General features: G+C 37.1%; 1 protein-coding gene across 5 annotated transcripts in view; it reads right to left on the bottom strand.

Annotated features, from left to right (window-relative positions):
• The window catches only part of CCDC7 (coiled-coil domain containing 7), a 329121-nt gene that overhangs the window by 73744 nt on the left and 237324 nt on the right, over positions 1 to 18053 (bottom strand). For all 5 annotated transcript variants that reach the window (XM_027775623.1, XM_006158284.3, XM_027775622.1 and 2 more), the window contains one exon: positions 16510 to 16626. In XM_027775623.1, the coding sequence (XP_027631424.1) occupies positions 16510 to 16626 (117 nt within the window). The remainder of the gene's footprint in view (positions 1 to 16509; positions 16627 to 18053) is intronic.

The raw sequence follows: 18053 nt of genomic DNA, 5'->3' as shown, positions 1-18053 counted from the left end.
GGGAAAACCTCTCCAAAAAAAAAATGTGAAAACCCTCAACAAAATACTATCAAGCTAAATTTAACACAACAATAAAAGGACCATATGCCATGACGAAATAGGAATTTACCTCAGTACAAGTATGATTCAACATTTGCAAATTATTAAACTGATACAAACTAACAAAGTTCGAAGAATACAAATCAGATGATCAAATTAATAGATGCAGAAAAATAATTTGCCAAAATTTAACAGTGTTTCATGATTAAAAAAAACTTTCAGAAGATTAAGTATAGAGGGGCTATCACTCAGCATATCAAAGGTCATAAATTATAAATCCATAGCTAAGATCATATTCAGTAATGAAAAGCTAAAAGCTTTTTGTCTAAGGTAAAGAGCAAGATAAGGATACCCATTCTTGCCTTTTCCAATCAACATAGCATTGGAAGTCCTAGTCAGAGCAATTGAACAAGAAAAAGAAATGCAAGAATGTATTATAGATCAAGGAAAAAGAAGTCTAATTGTCTTTGCAGATGACATTATCTTTTACATAAGAAACACTAAATATTCCACTAAAATACTGTTGGAGCTAAGGGCCAGTGGGTAGCCTGGTGGCAAAGGTGTTTAATTACCACATGGCCAGCCATGGTTTGAGTCCTGGACCTGGCAGCTTGAAAATCATGCCAGGTTCATGTGTATACATGCCCAAATTCTAAGAGGAAAATGGAGGAGGAAAACAATTACAATTTGGCCATCCTCCCTAGGGGACTTGATTTCTTACTTTTCTTCTCTCTACCTCTGTCTCTCTCTGGTACATTCATGTGCCCTATGGCAAAAGCCTAAATACACACACACACACACATATATACATATATACATATGTGTATGTGTACATATATACATATAGATATACACATACATATATATATATAGTAGGAACGAACAAATTTATTAATGTTGCAGAATAAAAAAATCAACATACAAAATCAGTTGCCTATCTATACACAAACAATAAAATATCTTGAAAGAAAATAATCCTATTTATAATAACATCAAAAAGAATAAAATATGTAGAAATAAATTTAACCAATAGAATGAAAGATATGTTCACTGAAAACTATAAGACATTGAAGCAGACACAAATAATAAAAAATTATTTGGTGTTTGTGGAATAAAAAATTAGTATTATTTAAATATCATTAAATACCCATACTTATGAATATTTTACTTGGAATTTCTACTTTGAAAAGTAAAAAGGAAGTCAATAAGGCTTTGTGAGGCTCTGGTGCTCTGATGTTAATAAACTAGATGGGAAGATAAATAACATATGGTCTCATTTATATGTGGACCTCATAGTAACAGAAAATAGAATGATGGGTACCAGGACATGGAGAAAAGAAGGAAATATTTGTCAAAGGGTGCACACTTTCAGCTCTATGATGAATAAGTTTCAGAGACATAATATCCAGCATGGTGACTATAGTTAATAAGAATGTATTGCAGGGACCAGCAGTTGGCGTAATGGCTATGTCACTGGACTACCATGTAGTCAACCGCAGTTTGAGTCCCAGACTGAGTGGCTTAAACTCACGCTGGGTGCCTTTGCATGCGTGCCCAAGATCCTGAGAGAAGACTGGAGGAGAAGGAATTGTGGTGTGGCCATCCCCCCTGGGGGATGATTTCTTGCTTTCTGTCTCTCTCTTTCTGGTGAGCAGAAGTGCCCTATAGCAAAAACCTTGTCAACATACTATATATATAATATATATGTATATAATATATTATATATATAGTATACTTAGATCTTAGGCATGCTCATCATTAAAAAAATAATGAGAACTAAGTGAGATGATTTTAAACTGTCATAGAGTGTGTATACTCACTAGATAGAGACAGAGAAAGAGAGGGAGAGAGAAAGCACCCTCAAATGAGATGTGGTCATGCCTAGGTGTCTCAGAGGTTGTGTCTTTCTTGCTTTATTCAGATGTCCCTCCTCACTCTGCTCAAAATATAGCCAATTATATGAGGGATTTTTTTGGACTTTCTTCATAGAAAAGTGTTATACTGGTTATCTTTCATCAGCCATCTTCTTATCTACTTTCTTCCTTTTTAGAATATAGTTTTTCAAGAAGCTTGTATGATATTATGAAATAGATATTTGGTCTTCATTCACTTTCTTGACATACTGTTCCTAAGTCCCCTGACATCTCTAAAGTGGTAAGAGTATCATTTGTATTTTAATCTTTAGTCTTTATAATAGAATTAAAATAAATTTACTCACATTATAATATTAAAATATGAATTTTTGTCTCTGTATTTACCTTTTCCAACAAGATTCATATTACCTTATGCTCTCATTTTTGTTGTTTAGTATAATTTCATTTCAAGGTGAAGAACCTCCATCAATATTTCTGTCATCTAGTAATGATAAATCCCCTCAGCTTTTGTTGTCTGAAAAAGTCGTTATCTCCCCTTCATTTTTGAAGGATAAGATTGTTAGGTATAGTATTCTTGGTTGGCAGTTTAATATTTTTTTTCTCTCAGCATTTTGAAGATATCATTGCATTCCCTTACTACTGGCAAAGTTTCTGCTGAAAAACCAGTTAAGTCTTATGGAGGCTCTTTTGTATGCAACAAATCACTTTTCCCTAGCTACTTTCAAAATTTCTTTGTCTTGGGAACCAGCAGTTAGCGTAATGGCTATGTCGCTGGACTCCCATGTAGTCGACTGCAGTTTGCATCCCGGATCCGGTGGCTTAAAACTCACGCTGGGCATGTGTGTGTGCGTGCCCAAGATCCCGAGAGGAGAATGGAGGAGAAGGGATTGCGGCGTGACCATCCCTTCTGGGGGGTGATTTCTTGCTTTCTATCTCTCTGTCTGTCTGGCGAGCGCACGCGCCCTATAGCAAAAACCTCTCCAAAAAAAATTTTTTTTTCTTTGTCTTTAGGAGGTGGATACCAAACTTGAGCTGTGAAATATTGCTTTCCTTGACTAAAAACGAAGATTTTCCATTGAGACTTCTCCCTCCAGGTTAATTTCTAGTGTGTAGGCCTACCTCTGTCTCCTTCTCTCCATTTATCTTTGTCTCTCTCAGTCTCTTTTAATTTTTTTTAAGGTAAAGTATTCTCTGGGCTCTCAAGCCCCTCATTTATTGTGCTAATTTGTGCCTTTCCCCATTTCATTTAGGAAAGGCACAGACCCAGGACCATCCTGAGGTGGATGCTGAACTTGAGCTCTGAAATATTGCTTTCATGTGGCATGCAGGCATGCTGCACAGTCTTTATTTTGTGCTTTTCAAAATTAAAATCTAAAGCCATTTTTATTATCTTTTTTCTTTCTTCTTTTCTATTTTATTTTTTCTTCTTTCCTCCTCTCTAATTCTTATCCTTTTTTCTTTATTCATTGACTGCTAAGCAGCTATGCACTAAGTGTCTAAACATATCAGTTGGACCTGTTAGAGATGAAGGCTATAATACAGGAGGTCAAAACCTCCCTTGAAAGTATTAAAAATGGACTAGATCATAAAGAAAATATAATCTCAGATGTAGAAGATAGAATTTCTGGCCTAGAAAAATCTACCATGAAGACTGATAAAATTTCCCCCAAATGAGAGTAATATATGAGAAATACTAGATATCCTCAAACGTCAAACATCCAGATAATTAGTATCCAAGAAGGCAAAGAGACTCAGAAGGGCATTGATAATCTATTCCATGAAATCCTGTAAGAAAACTTTCCAAACCTAGAGAGGCATTCAAAGATCCAGTCCCAAGAAATACAAAGGACCCCAAATAGAATCAACCCAAGAATGTCTCTCCAAAACACATTATAGCCAGATAGACCAAAACCATAGACAAAGACAAGATACTAAGATTGGCAGGAGAGAAACATCAAGTTACCTACAAAGGATATTCCATCAGGCTAAGAGTGGACCTCTCATCAAAAACAATGTGAGTGAGGAAAGAATGGGAAAATATATTCAAAGTGTTAAGGGAAAAGTAATTTCAACCAAGAATATTATACTCTGCAAGATTATCCTTCATATGGGAAGAAAAGACAAGTGCATTCTTAGATAAAACCTGAAAGAATTTACCAACACCAGACCAGATCTCCAAAAAGTTCTCAAGGGAGTACTATCCCAGGAAAATTAAATACAGACACACAGAAATAAGAGTTCAAAAACTAAGAAAATGGCCAACTTAATGGTAGGGACAAGGTGAATATTATATCCCAGAATTTAACTGGGAAGATCAAACCACAACAGAAGATAAAGTGCACGAGACTGAACTGGTGAGATAGAATTTTATCACTTTTAACTAAAACATTGCTGATTTTCTTCTAGGCTTTTTCTTCCAGTTTAAAAAATTTTTGTCCTGTCTTGAGCTGTCAATAGGTTCATGTACCTACTAATTGAATAGAATCCTAACATGTTTCCTTGCTTTAAGTTTTAAGCAAAGTTCCTTAGCATTTCTTTGATTTATTAAAGCTAAAACTGCTTTTCATGAAATTAAAAAATATATTAAAATACCTATTTAATGACCATAGTAAGCTATAGAGTATCATCTAGGTGCTACCTTATAGTATATTCACTCTACTCAGAGTTTCACACCTAAAGTCAGACATGTATTCACAGATATGTATATACCAGCTGAACTTGCTATTGAAAGTAGATTATTTAAGAAATTTTGTGAATCAATAAAATGTGAAAAAAAAGGAATGGAAAACAACTGTAGATATCTGAGATAGTATGGGAGGAGGGTGAGAAATGGCAGAGGGTGAAATAGGGGAAAATATGTGTCTGTGTGAGTGTGTGTGTGTATAAACTAGAAATGGAAAATTATTGACAATAACATGTATGATTAAGCCACTATGCAGTATATACTGGATAGGAAATCACATTTTTGTATACTGTGACAATGCTCAGTAAATTAATTAATTGAAAATTTTAAAAATGTTTAAAAATTTTCTCTTTAATAAAAAGACAAGTTCAGTATTGTGCTTTATGTGAGTCTCCTTGGATCCATCCTACTGAATCAATCATCCTATTGATATCCTTCCTTTCGACTTAAATCAGGATTTCTATCACGTTCCCCGCAATTGGGAAGTTTTCCACTATTATTTCTTTAAATGTGTTTCTTTCTTTTTCCCCTCTATCTTCTTCTGTCACTCTGATAATGGCATTACTTATGCCCATTAAGCTATCCTCACTATTTTTCACTCTTTTTTCTTTTGCTCTTCAGATTGGATAATTTTCCATGACCTGTCTTTTTCTTTTTTTTTTTTGGAGAGGTTTTTGCTATAGGGTGTGTGTGCTCACCAGACAGACAGAGAGAGACAGAGAGACAGAAAGCGAGAAATCACCCCCCCAGGGGGGGTGGCCATGCCACAATCCCTTCTCCTCTGTTCTCCTCTCAGGATCTTGGGCATGCATGCACATGTGCCCGGCGTGAGTTTTTAAGCCACTGGGTCCAGGACACGAACCACGGTCGACTACGTGGGAGTCCAGTGACATAGCCATTAAGCTAACTGCCGGTCCCACCATGACCTGTCTTTACGTTTGATGATCCTTACTTCTGCTTAATCTGGTCTACTCTTGAACTTCTCTATTGAATTTTGGAGTTCAGGTATTATATTGTTCTACTAAATAATTTCTGTTTGGTACTTTTGAATATTTTCTATACTCTTGTTGAAATTCTGACTGTTAGGCAGTGCTCTCCCAACTTTGATGAGCATCTCTATTGACCACTTTTTTTAATGATCTGACATGTAAATCATATCTCCATTTTGTCAAGGTCAAATTCTGGATAATTATCTTGATCCTTCATTTGGAGCACATTTACTTGGTGCTTTGCATTTTCCTTGACTTTCTCTGTTGGTTTATATGCTTTATATAATAAAATCACCTTTGTTAATCCTTACAGTCTACTCTTATGTAGGGGATGGTCCTCTCCAATCAATCCAGCCAGAGATTCTAGATGACTTTCAACTCTTTGTGCTTGTCCAATGTGCTGTGAAACAGATTTGTCCCTAAGTGTCCCCTAGGAGATTAGGGTGTGCCAAGTCATAGGACCCTGAGACAGCTGAGATAGGAGGCAGTCCCTGAGATATAGCTAGAAAAGTTGGGATGTTAGATATGTGTTCTAGTTTCTTTTATCCTAAGGGAGAAGCTGAAAGCTGGAATCTATTTCCTCCTCACTCTGCACTAATATGGGGAGAATATCTGTGACAAACGTCTGCAATTTTTTTAGACTGTGCACTCTAGGTCCGGAGGAATAGCCATCAAAAGTAGACCCATTTGAAAATCTCTTTTTTTGTTCTGTGTTGGCTAGGGAGACTCTGGAATCCAGAGTCTTTTCAAATAAGTAATTACCTAACTCTGGCAAAAGGAGCTAGCTAATAATCTTTCTACCAGAGCTAAGTATTTTAGAAGCCAGTCCCTTAGGTGGGATTTGTAGAAGTTGGGGTGATTGATGCAGGTACCTGTAGAGGGCACTGCATACAGAAGCCATCTTGAGCTATCTGCCATCTTAAGCTATCTACCATCTTGGAAACCATTAGGTTTCACTTCCTCAATGAGCAAATGGTTTTTCAGAAATCATGTGACCAACTATTCTCCCTGTGGGACGGGTGGGTTTCTAGACAACAGGAGAGATCCACCCACACCAATGATTGGTTCATGCTGTTCTATCTCATTTGCATTTCAGGCAACCAATCAATGCCCACCAGCCTGTATATAAGCTCATTGTTCTTTCTCAATAAACAGAAGACTTGATCAGCACCTTGTTTTGTCTCCACTGCATGTGTTTGTCCCTTCTCTCACTCCCTCCCCTAGGTAACTGTTCGACTGTCCTGCAGACTGAGACACGTGGCACCCGAACAGGGACCTGGGTACGAGGGATCCAGTGAAGAGCACCGAAATAAAGAGAAAGGCCATGGGGGAAAACAGAAGAGGATGGCAGAGAATTGTCCCAGTAAGTAACAAAGGTTGCTTACTCATAAGTAATAAGGGTGATTATGGGACAAGAAATAAGTAAACATGAGTTATTTGTTCATGGGCTTACTGAAGCCCTCAAGACACGTGGAGTTAAAATTAAGATTAAACAATTACTTTCTTTCTTTCCTCTCTTATTGGAACCTAATAGATGAGATCATTAGGTTCCAGCCAACTGACCCTAAAATTGCGGCAGTTGTAGCAGAAGGAGAACAAATTATGCAAAAAAATAAAACTCAGACAGATAGTAAAGATGCCATGGAAACTAAAATAGACCCTGGCACCAAAAAAGAAAAAGATTTAATTTCTTTGGACAGTGAGGAAAAAGTGACAAAACTTAATAAACAATCGGATATCAAACCAAAACAGATTAAAAAACCAAGAGTCAATGAGAAAGTTACAAACTTAAAAAAGCCTCAGAAAAAATTATACCCATCTCTTACAGAACTTAAAGCTCATTTGGATGACCAATTAACTGATTCTGAAAAAGAAATTTTAGAAACAAAGGCAGCCAAATACAATAATCCAAAATGGCCGCCTGAAGAAAAAACTTTAAAAACAAAGGCAGCCAAATACAATAACCCAAAATGGCTGCCTTTCAAAAAACGACTGCCATCTTACAACTCGGTCGCATCTGCCCCACCTTTGGTGATGCCGGTTATTGATCCTAGGGAAGAGATTTTGAATAAAATTAAACAACTTGAAGAACAAATTCCATTAAAAAAGAAACATCAAGACTTAATATCACAATTGAAAAAACTGAAAGTGGGTAAATCTAAAAGTACAGATTCCTCACAGAATTGCTATCAGCCCACTTTTACCCCTGGCACAAAAATTAAACCATTTCAGATACCACAACCATCAATGAACTTTGAGGAACAGAAAGCCTTCCCGGTAACAGAAACCATAGATCAACAAGGGCAAGCATGGTGCCATGTATGTGGCTTTGATTTTAGCATTATAAAAGAAATTAAAACAGCAGTTGCTCAATATGGAGCTACAACTCCATACTTTAGCCATAGTTGACTCGGTGGCAGAAAATTGGCTTCCTCTTACCTTTGTTCAGGACCAATTAGACTCCCTTGCAAAAGTAGTACTCCAAAATAGACGTGGGTTAGACCTTCTCTTGGCAGAACAGGGGGGCTCTCTGTCTTGCTTTACAGGAACGCTGCTGCTTTTACACCAACAAGTCTGACATAGTTCGTGACACGCTCAACCAATTACAAGAAGATCTTCTTCAATGTAGAAAACAGCTTGCTGAAAACCCCTTATGGACCACGTGGAATGGACTTCTCCCATTTTTATTCCCCTTGCTTGGTACTCTTTTGGGCCTTCTGATTGTTTGCTCTTTGGGGCCTATACTTTTTAATAAGCTCATGGCATTCCTTAAACAACAAATTGATTCAATAAAAATGCAGCCTATCCAAGTCCACTACCACAACCTGGAGATGGAAGACCATGGAGCCTAGACTGTGCTCCTGCCTGAGGCGCTGAATTGGTTAGCCAAAGACGGGTAAGAGAGTCTGAGCCTGTAACATCTGTACAGTCCTCCCACCTAACACAGGAAATCCATCATTGCAATGAGGTTCTCCAATTATGGGTAAGGATGGACATAGCTCTGAAAATGACTCCAACCTAAGACAGGCATGATTCCCCCAGGCTTTTCTCCTCTCTTTGAAAAAATAAAAAAGGGAGACATGTGGAGGGCACTGCATATGGAAGCCATCTTGAGCTATCTGCCATCTTGAGCTATCCACCATCTTGGAAACCATTAGGTTTCACTTCCTCAATGAACAAACGGTTTCTCAGAAATCATGTGACCAACTGTTCTCCCCGTAGGGTGGTTGGGTTTCTAGACAACAGGAGAGATCCACCCACACTAATGGTTGGTTCATGCTGTTCTATCTCATTTGCATTTCAGGCAACCAATCAATGCCCACCAGCCTGTATATAAGCTCGTTGTTCTTCCTCAATAAACAGAAGACTTGATCAGCACCTTGTTTTGTCTTCACTACATGTGTTTGTCCCTTCTCTCACTCCCTCCCCCAGGAAACTGTTCAATTGTCCTGAGGGTCGGGACAGGCACCAACTCTTTCCAGGCAGTTTTCAAAATCATCTTTTTGTTCTCTGTGTTCCAGGCAAACTCACTAATTCCAACTTCCTCCTGCTTACTGAGTTAATGGCTTAAGAGCCAAACCCTCCAGTGGAAAGTATAAAAGCTAGAATTTATGTATATTTTGAACATATATTTTAAACTCATACAGCATGATAGATACCTCCTATTTTTTTCTATATAAATTTTAAGATTTTTTTTCTGTAAGGAATGTTATTTTTTAATTGTTGTTGTTTGGTTTGGTTTTGACTTTTTTTTTGGTATTTTACTTTAAATGTTTTACTTAAATGGAGCAGGATCAAGATGGCCAACTAGAAATATCCATTGTGGCATATTTTTGGGAAGAAAGGGCTTTAAAAATTATACAGATTCCTACATTTCCAACAGAGGAATAAGGTGAGACTGATTAAGAAGTAGAATAAGATGGTGTTAAGTTTCTGGAATACTGAATTTCTACTTGGAAAAGTAAAGAGGGAATCAGTAAGTTGAACTTGATGAAGCTCTGGAGCTCTCCCTCACCACAGAGGAAAAGGCAAGAGGAGCTATCCTCCAAAACATCAAAGTCCATACTCTCACCTCAGATCCTAGCAGTCTTTACCTATAGAAGAACAATGAAACAGATCCTAGCAGTCTTTACCTATAGAAGAACAATGAAACTCTCATAGACCTAACACTTCATACAGAAGTACACAGATCTACCACTTCAGAAAAAATATTAGACCCCACTCCAACACCACCTGAAATCCTGAGAGCTTGGCACCATCTCAAGAGCTCAGAAACAAGTAGGACTTAGATTACATCCACCACAATATTTCCATAGCCCTACAGGAGCAGAAGGCACAACATAGAGAAGAAACCCCTGTGAGGAAAAAGTGGAGTGAAAACTCCCAATGTCAGAAGCTTACCAGCCTCTGCTTACACCAGAGACCAAGAATTCTGTACATCTGCACCATTTCCACCAGAATGAGGTACACAAGAGACTGAGGAATCTGGACACTTACTCCTAATTGGAGAACATGCAGATATGTACTCTCCCTTCCCTCATATTCAAATCACAGGGAGTATCTGATTGACCCAACTAAGGTGACCCACACACAACTTTTCTGGATCTCCCTGTGCTGTAAGTGTGGACAAAGGAAAGGGTAAGGGCTCCTGTGAGAGGAGGGTACTGGAGCTATACTACCTCTCAAAAGAATGGGAAGACAGGCACCACCCCAGACCACCTCCTTATCCTGAAGTGCAGAGTCTAGCCACGTAACTTCTTGCATGAGTCTACTCAAATTTTTCCAGCCTCTGCATCCCTGGACTTTATAGGTCACAAACTCTAGCCAGAGCCTCATAGATAGATTTGCTTTTTACCCTATTAGGTGACCTTCAAGGGTTAGATTCAGGCTTTAAGGGTCATCCTATCCCCAAATGATCCACATATAGGACCTATGTCTTGGATCTTATAGATAGGTTTGCCTCTAGCCCCTCCTGGGTGATTTTGCCAAGGCCAAATTTCAGTCTAGAGGGCCACACCATCCTCAGAAATTATGGGCAGGTTACACAAGCCTTGCTTGAATTTCAAAGGCATAGTTAGACTCTGGCTCCTCTTGGATAACCCTTCCAGGGCTACATTTAGGTCCTGAGGGATGACTTGCACCTAAAAGTCTTGGGAAGGTTCAGTACTCTGTGGGGCAGTAGACACAGCTTGAAAAAGATCACTTTCTGCTTCTCCTGGATCACCTTTTCAGGGCCAATTTCTAAACTTGAGGGCTGCTCCACCATAGGTGCTCCTCATAGACTGCTCAGGACATAGCTCCCGGGTCTCATAGATAAGTTTCCTTTGACTCTTCCTGAACAATTTTGCCAGTGCCACAGGAATCTCTATACTGCTTAGAAGAAAACCACCTACTTGGTAAAGACATAAACAGATTGAAAATAGAAAGCTGGCCAAAGATATCTCAAGCAAAGGGAAATGAGAAAAAAAAAAAAAAAAACCAAAAACCTACCCTAAGTGGAGTTGTGATACTGATGCTAGACAATATAGACTTCAAGCCAAAATCAGTAAAAAGAGATAGAAGTCATTACATTGTATTAAAAGGATTAATTCACCAAGGAGATATAACAATGGCAAATATTTACACACCCAAAATGGGAGCACTGAATAGAGCACAAAACACAGAAGGTTAGACCTAAAGAGAGAGATACACTGCAACATATTAATTGATGCAAATTTTAACTCCCCATTCTTATCACTGGACATGTTCTCTAAATAAAAATAAATAGAGATACAGGAGCTATGTGATGTGATAAAGCAAGGGGACCTGCCAGATATTTATCAAACATTTCACTCAACAACTATAAAATACACATTTTTCTCAGCCCTGCACAAAATATTTTTGAAAATTGATAACATAGTAATAGAACACAAAACAAATTTTTATAAATTTAAAAGACTGGAAAGCATATCTAGCATCTTTTCTGGCCATAATGAAATTAAAATTGAAATCAACAACATAACAAGCTTTCAAAAATACACAAGGAAACTAAACAAATTGCTCCTGACTGGCTTGGAAAAACATTGAAACTGAAATTAATGAATTTCTGAAACAAAAGCTAATGAAAATACCATGCTCCAAAATATTTGGGTTGTAGTGAAAGCAGTGCTATGAGGGTGGTTTATAGCATTTAGCACTACCAAGAAAAACACAATAGAAAAATGGCAAATAAAAAAACCTAACAATGGGGAACCAGCAGTTGGCATAATAGCTATGTCGCTGGACTCCCACGTAGTCGGCCATGGTTCGCGTCCCAGACCCGGTGGCTTAAAACTCACGCTGGGCGCGTGTCCGTGCGTGCCCAAGATCCCGAGAGGAGAATGGAGGAGAAGGGATTGCGGCGTGACCATCCCCCCTGGGGGGTGATTTCTCGCTTTCTGTCTCTATGTCTCTCTCTGTCTGTCTGGCGAGCGCACGTGCCCTATAGCAAAAAAAAAAACAAACCAAAACAAAACAAAAAAAACCTAATAATGCATCTCAAGGAACTGGAAAAGCAAGGGAAAACAATGGAATAGATGAAAATGAATAATAAATATTAGAGCAGAAATAAATAAAATCAAAGAAATTTTAAAATTATAAAAAGAATATATATATAAAAGAATATTATATATATAAAACAATTATGAAAAGCAAGTTTTTTTTTTTTGGAGAGGTTTTCGCTATAGGGCGCGTGCGCTCGCCAGACAGAGAGAGACAGAGAGACAGAAAGCGAGAAATCACCCCCCAGGGGGCATGGTCACACTGCAATCCCTTCTCCTCCATTCTCCTCTCGGGATCTTGGGCACGCACGCACATGCGCCCGGCGTGAGATTTAAGCCACCAGGTCCGAGACGCAAACCGCGGTCAACTATGTGGGAGTTCAGCGACATAGCTATTACGCTAACTGATGGTTCCCAAAAAGCAAGTTTTTTGAGCAGATAAACAATATTAAAAAAAATATCCCTTAGCCTGACTACCTAAGAAAAATAGAAGAAGGACTGAGACACACACAATCAGAAATGGAAACAGCAATATTACAACAGATAGCATGAAAATATAAATAGTATTATAAAATACTATGAACTACTCTATGCCAACAAATTGCAAAACCTAGAAGAAATGGAAAATGTTCTGGACATATACAATATACTTAGATTGAACCAGTAAGGAACAAAAAGCATGAATATACCTATAAGAAAAAATGAGAATGAATAAGTAATAGTCTCTCAACAAAGAAAGCCCAGGTCCACAAGGTTCCACTACTGAATTCTGCAAAACTTTTAAGGAAGAATTAGCATCAATTTTCCTCAGACTATTTCTAATGATCCAATTGGAAGGAATACTCCTATTTTAATTTTATGAAATCACCATCACCTTGATATCAAAAGCAGACAAAGATACAACACAAAATGAAAACTATAGACCAATAGCTTTTATGAATATAGATGCAAAAATCCTACACATGATACTAACAAATTGAATCCAACTATTAAAAAGATGATTGAGGGGAACCAGCAGTTAGTGTAATGGCTATGTCACTGGACTCCCACGTAGTCAACCGCAGTTCGTGTCCCTGACCTGGTGGCTTAAAACTCACGCCGGGCGCATGTGCGTGTGTGCCCAAGATCCTGAGAGGAGAATGGAGGAGAAGGGATTGCAGCATGACCATCCCCCCTGGGGGGGTGATTTCTCGCTTTCTGTCTCTCTGTCTCTGTCTGTCTGGCGAGCGCACATGCCCTATAGCGAAAACCTCTCAAAAAAATAAAAATAAAAAAGATGATTGAGTAGGCTAACTCCCCAGGATGCAAGGATGATTTGACACACACAAAACAATAAATGTAATATATTACATTAACAAAAGGAAAGAAAAAACTATATGATTATGTCAATGAAAAAGCATTAAAAAAATACAACATCCTTTCATGATGAAGACTTTCAACAAAATAGCTGTAGAATGTGCACTTATTAATACAATAAAATCCACATATGACAAACCCATAGTTAACCTCATACTAAATGAGGAATAGCTAAATGTTTTCTCACTTAAAAGAAAAAAAAAAACTGGAACAAGGCAAGGTTGATCATTTTCTTCATTCCTTTTTAATATAGTGCTGAGAATTTTAGCTAATGTGATCAGACAACAGACTAGAAAAAAGCATTCAAGTAGGAAAGAAAAAAGTTAAATCACTCCTATTTGCAGATAACATTATATACTTAAAGAATTCTACACAATCTGCCAAAAGGCTGCTAGAATGAATTCAAATACAAAGTCAATACACAAAAATCTATATATTTTTTTAAACACACCAACAGTGGGCAAACAGAGGCAAAATTAAAGAAAGTATTTTCATTTGCAATTTTAAAAAATCCAGAAATAAATCCAACATAAGAAGTGAAAGACCTCTGGGGCCAGCAGTTAGCGTAATGGCTATGTCGTTGGACTCCCATGTAGCTGACCGCAGTTTGAGTCCCGGACCCGGTGGCTTGAACTCATGCCAAGCGTGTGTGTGTGCGTGCCCAAGATCCTGAGAGGAGAATGGAGGAGAAGGGATTGCTGTGTGGCCATCCCTCCCCCCCCCCAACAGGGGGTGATTTCTTGCTTTCTGTCTCTCTGTCTCTCTCTCTCTTTCTGGTGAGCACATGTGCCCTACAGCAAAAATCTCTCCCCCCCCCAAAAAAAGAAGTGAAAGACCTTTACAAGGAAAACTATGATAAAACTGAAGAAAAATTGAAAAGATACGGAAAAATGGAAAGTCATCTCTTGTTCTTCAGTTAGAAGACTCATTACAATTAAAATGTTACCCAAATTAATTTACAAATTGAATGCAATTATCATCAAATTACCAGCAACATTCTTCACAGAAATAGAAAACAAAATTTATCTGGAATCATAAAAGACCTTGTATTACCAAAGTAATATTTGCAAAAGGAATAAAGTTGGAGGAATCTCACAGCCTGACTTCAAAACATATCCAAAGCTGTAATGATCTAAATAGCATGCTACTGGCACAAAAACACATACATAGCTTGATGGAACAGATTAGAGAATCCAGCAATAAGCCCCCAAATTTACAGCCAACTAAATGGGCACAGATAATTCACTGTAGTAAATAAAGTCTTTTCAACAAATAGTGTTGGGAAAACTGGATATTTATCTACAGAAAAAATGAATCTAGACCCACTTCTCACTATTAATAAAACTAAACTCAAAGTGCATTAAAGATTTAAGTGTAAAGCTCCAAACTATAAAACTACATGTGGGAAATACTTGAAGATATTGGACTGGACAAAGATTTCTTAAATAAGAACCCCTGAAATATGGTGGACAACATTAAATATATGCAAAGGTGATTATATCATGCTAAAATGCTTCTGCACAGCAATGAAAATAAAAAATAGACAAGCCACAGAAGGGGAGAAAATATTTGCAAACTATACTCTAGATAAGGTATATATAAGGTACTCAAGCAGATTATATAATTACACAAGTACATAAGGTACTCAAGCAGCTTACCTCAAAAAATGAATGAAAATAACAATCCAATTTTAAAAACTGGCAATCAATCTGAACAGAAAATTCTCAAAACAAGACATAAAAATGCCCATAAAGCATATGGAAAAAAAGGTTGAACATCTCTTATCACAAGAAAAATGTGAATCAAACCTAAAGTGAGATATCACCTAAACCCAGTCAGAATAATTATGATTAAAAAAAAAATACAAGGAACAAGTGCTGGCAAGGTTATGAAGAAAAAGGGAATCTTTGTCCATTGTTAGTGGGAATGTGAGAATATCCTTATACCTCTTTTAAAAAGGCACTAATTTCACTCTGAAGGGTGGAGCTCCATGATTGAATCATTTCCCTAAAGGTCTTACTTCTAAGTATCATCATGTCAGATCTTAAGTTCCAATATATGGATTTGGGATAAATATATTTTCTTAGTCCATTATTGTGTTGTTTACAAAAACACCTGAGACTGGGTAATTTATGAAGAATAGAGGTTTATTTGACTCATTATTCTAGTAGCTGGAAAAGTCAAAGGCATAAGGTCAACTTTAATATGGCAAACAGAAGTGGAAAGGATAGTAAGCATGTGCAGACACAGAACAACCTAGAGGCAACTAACTTCTTTTTGTAACAATCTGCCTTGTGAGAATCAGAATTAACTCCTCACAAGAGCTTGAACATACTGCATCTTCCATAAGAGAGGATTAATTGACTCATGAGGCCAGTGCCTCAGAGATCCAATCACCATGATCCTATCATAGCCCACTAGCCTTCGCCACCCTCCCAACACACCGCCCCTAAACACACACACACACACACACACACACACACTACTCTACCCACCAAGACCAAACTCCAAAACAAAAACCTTTGGGGAAGAAATCATTATCCAAAACATAACATGCATATACTACTCATATCATGGGTAAAGTATGTCACAATATAAAAAATAAATTCTACTAGATAATAGAAAATATATATTAGCAGATAATTTATTAAGAGTGGAAATGTGAATACTGAGTGAATGTCATACTTTAAAAAAATGAAATAGTTGTGACAGTTCTATAAAATTAACAGAAAGTATTTTCTAAATTAATACTCCAGAAACACTAATTTGTAAAAAAGAAAATAGCAATGTTCCTTGGACAAATAAACTTATGAAATACAGCATAATAATAAGAATGCTGAAGAATATAATATCTAAAGAGAGATGATAATAGCATTACATATTTCACTAGTTCTGTGGAACTCCAATTTTAGGTAAAATATGTTCCAAAATACCTAATTTACAAAATTTGACCATAAAACTATAAGCCAAAAAACATTTAAAATATATTTTAAATCATCAAGTGCTTTATAACTATCATTTTAAAATATATGAATCAATATCATACTTACTTCTCAAACTCTGAGATTGGTCAGTGTCACTTGTTTGAAATTGGTTTTTGTGTCCTGTAGTACTTTCCAGATCTTCAAGTGTCAAAGTTTCATCTGAGAGTCTATTCATATCCTGATCTACCCAGATGAAAAACACTTTTATTAAATTAAGCACAAAAACACCATTGAAATATATATTATGGCCTAATCTTAAGAAGATTTTAAATGTTTGAAGGTTAAAACAATATTTATACATCATTATGAGAAGTAAAAAGAGAAAAAACACTATCTTAATAAATACCAGAAGTTAATTTGACAATTTTCACATGAGTTCCCTATTAATTTTTCTAATTTGAAAAATTAGAATTATAGACTTAATACTATACATTTACCCCTTAAGATAGAATATATTTCTATTTTATCCAATAGCTAATATCTTGATTTGTAGAGAAGTATTAAAAATCATTTACATACCACTCCCATCTTTCGACCCCTGGGCCAGGAACTTCGAGGGGAGGACTGTCCCCGTAGCTTCAGCCCCAGGATCCCCAAGCTAGAGACCCCTCTGTCAGCCAGGTACACTTTTTTTTCCCCTTCCTTTTCCCCTCCTTCTCCTCTTCTTTCATTTGTAAATTTCTCTCTTCTCATTACCACATAGATATGCCCTCAGTCCTACAGAAACCCCACTCCCATCTTTTGACCCCTGGTGAAATCACGGTGCACGACTTTTTCTTTATCCTACTTATTATTTTCTTCCCACTTATTTGGTCCTCACTTCCTTTATCTACACCATTTCTGGTGGTTTAGATAGGTCTAGAATTACAGTTCTGAAATATTCTAGTATTTTAAGACTCTCTGGGATCCTCCTTTTCACTGAACCACCTGCAAAGGAGACACTTTTCTTTGTACACCTGAAAAGAATATTTTCTCTTGGATCACATTGGTAAACACAATAGAAGAAACTTTGGCTGTCTTCATTCCACAGCAAAAAGGAAACACACTTGCTCCTATTCGAGGAAATGTTCTCTTAAAAGGTTTTTCAAAGGGAACACATCTCCCAATGGTTAGAAGTAGAAGAAGAACCTCAGGTCTGAATAAAGCAGGAAATATGTCTCCATCAAAAGAACACAGTAACTCCCTTCCTTTTCTCGAAAAACTAGAGGACATTACCAAAATGTCCGAAATAAGAGTTTAGAACATTCATGTTGAACAAATACTATGAGCTGGAACAGAAAAGAGACAATGAACTACAGGAGATAAGAAAGTCCTTCCACGATATGAAGGAAGAAATGGACACACTAAGAAAGAAAAAGACAGAACTATTAGAGGTGAAGTCTGTAATACAGGAAATCAAAAACTCTCTCGAAAGTATTAAACATTGATTAAACCATGCTGAAGATTGAACCTCTGATGTAGAAGATAAAACTTCTGACCTAGAGAAAACCACCAACAAGATAGAGAAAATAACAACAACAAAAAAATGAAGATAATATATGAGAAATACTAGATTCCATTAGACGTCCTAACAGCTGAATAATTGGTATCCCAGAAGATGAAGAAACTAA

Source organism: Tupaia chinensis, unplaced genomic scaffold (assembly GCF_000334495.1).
Source record: "Tupaia chinensis unplaced genomic scaffold, TupChi_1.0 Scaffold000578_2, whole genome shotgun sequence".
In the NCBI taxonomy this organism is placed as follows: Eukaryota; Metazoa; Chordata; class Mammalia; order Scandentia; family Tupaiidae; genus Tupaia; species Tupaia belangeri.
The sequence above is the reverse complement of the archived record's forward strand: the minus strand, read 5'-3'. Positions and strand labels throughout refer to the sequence as shown.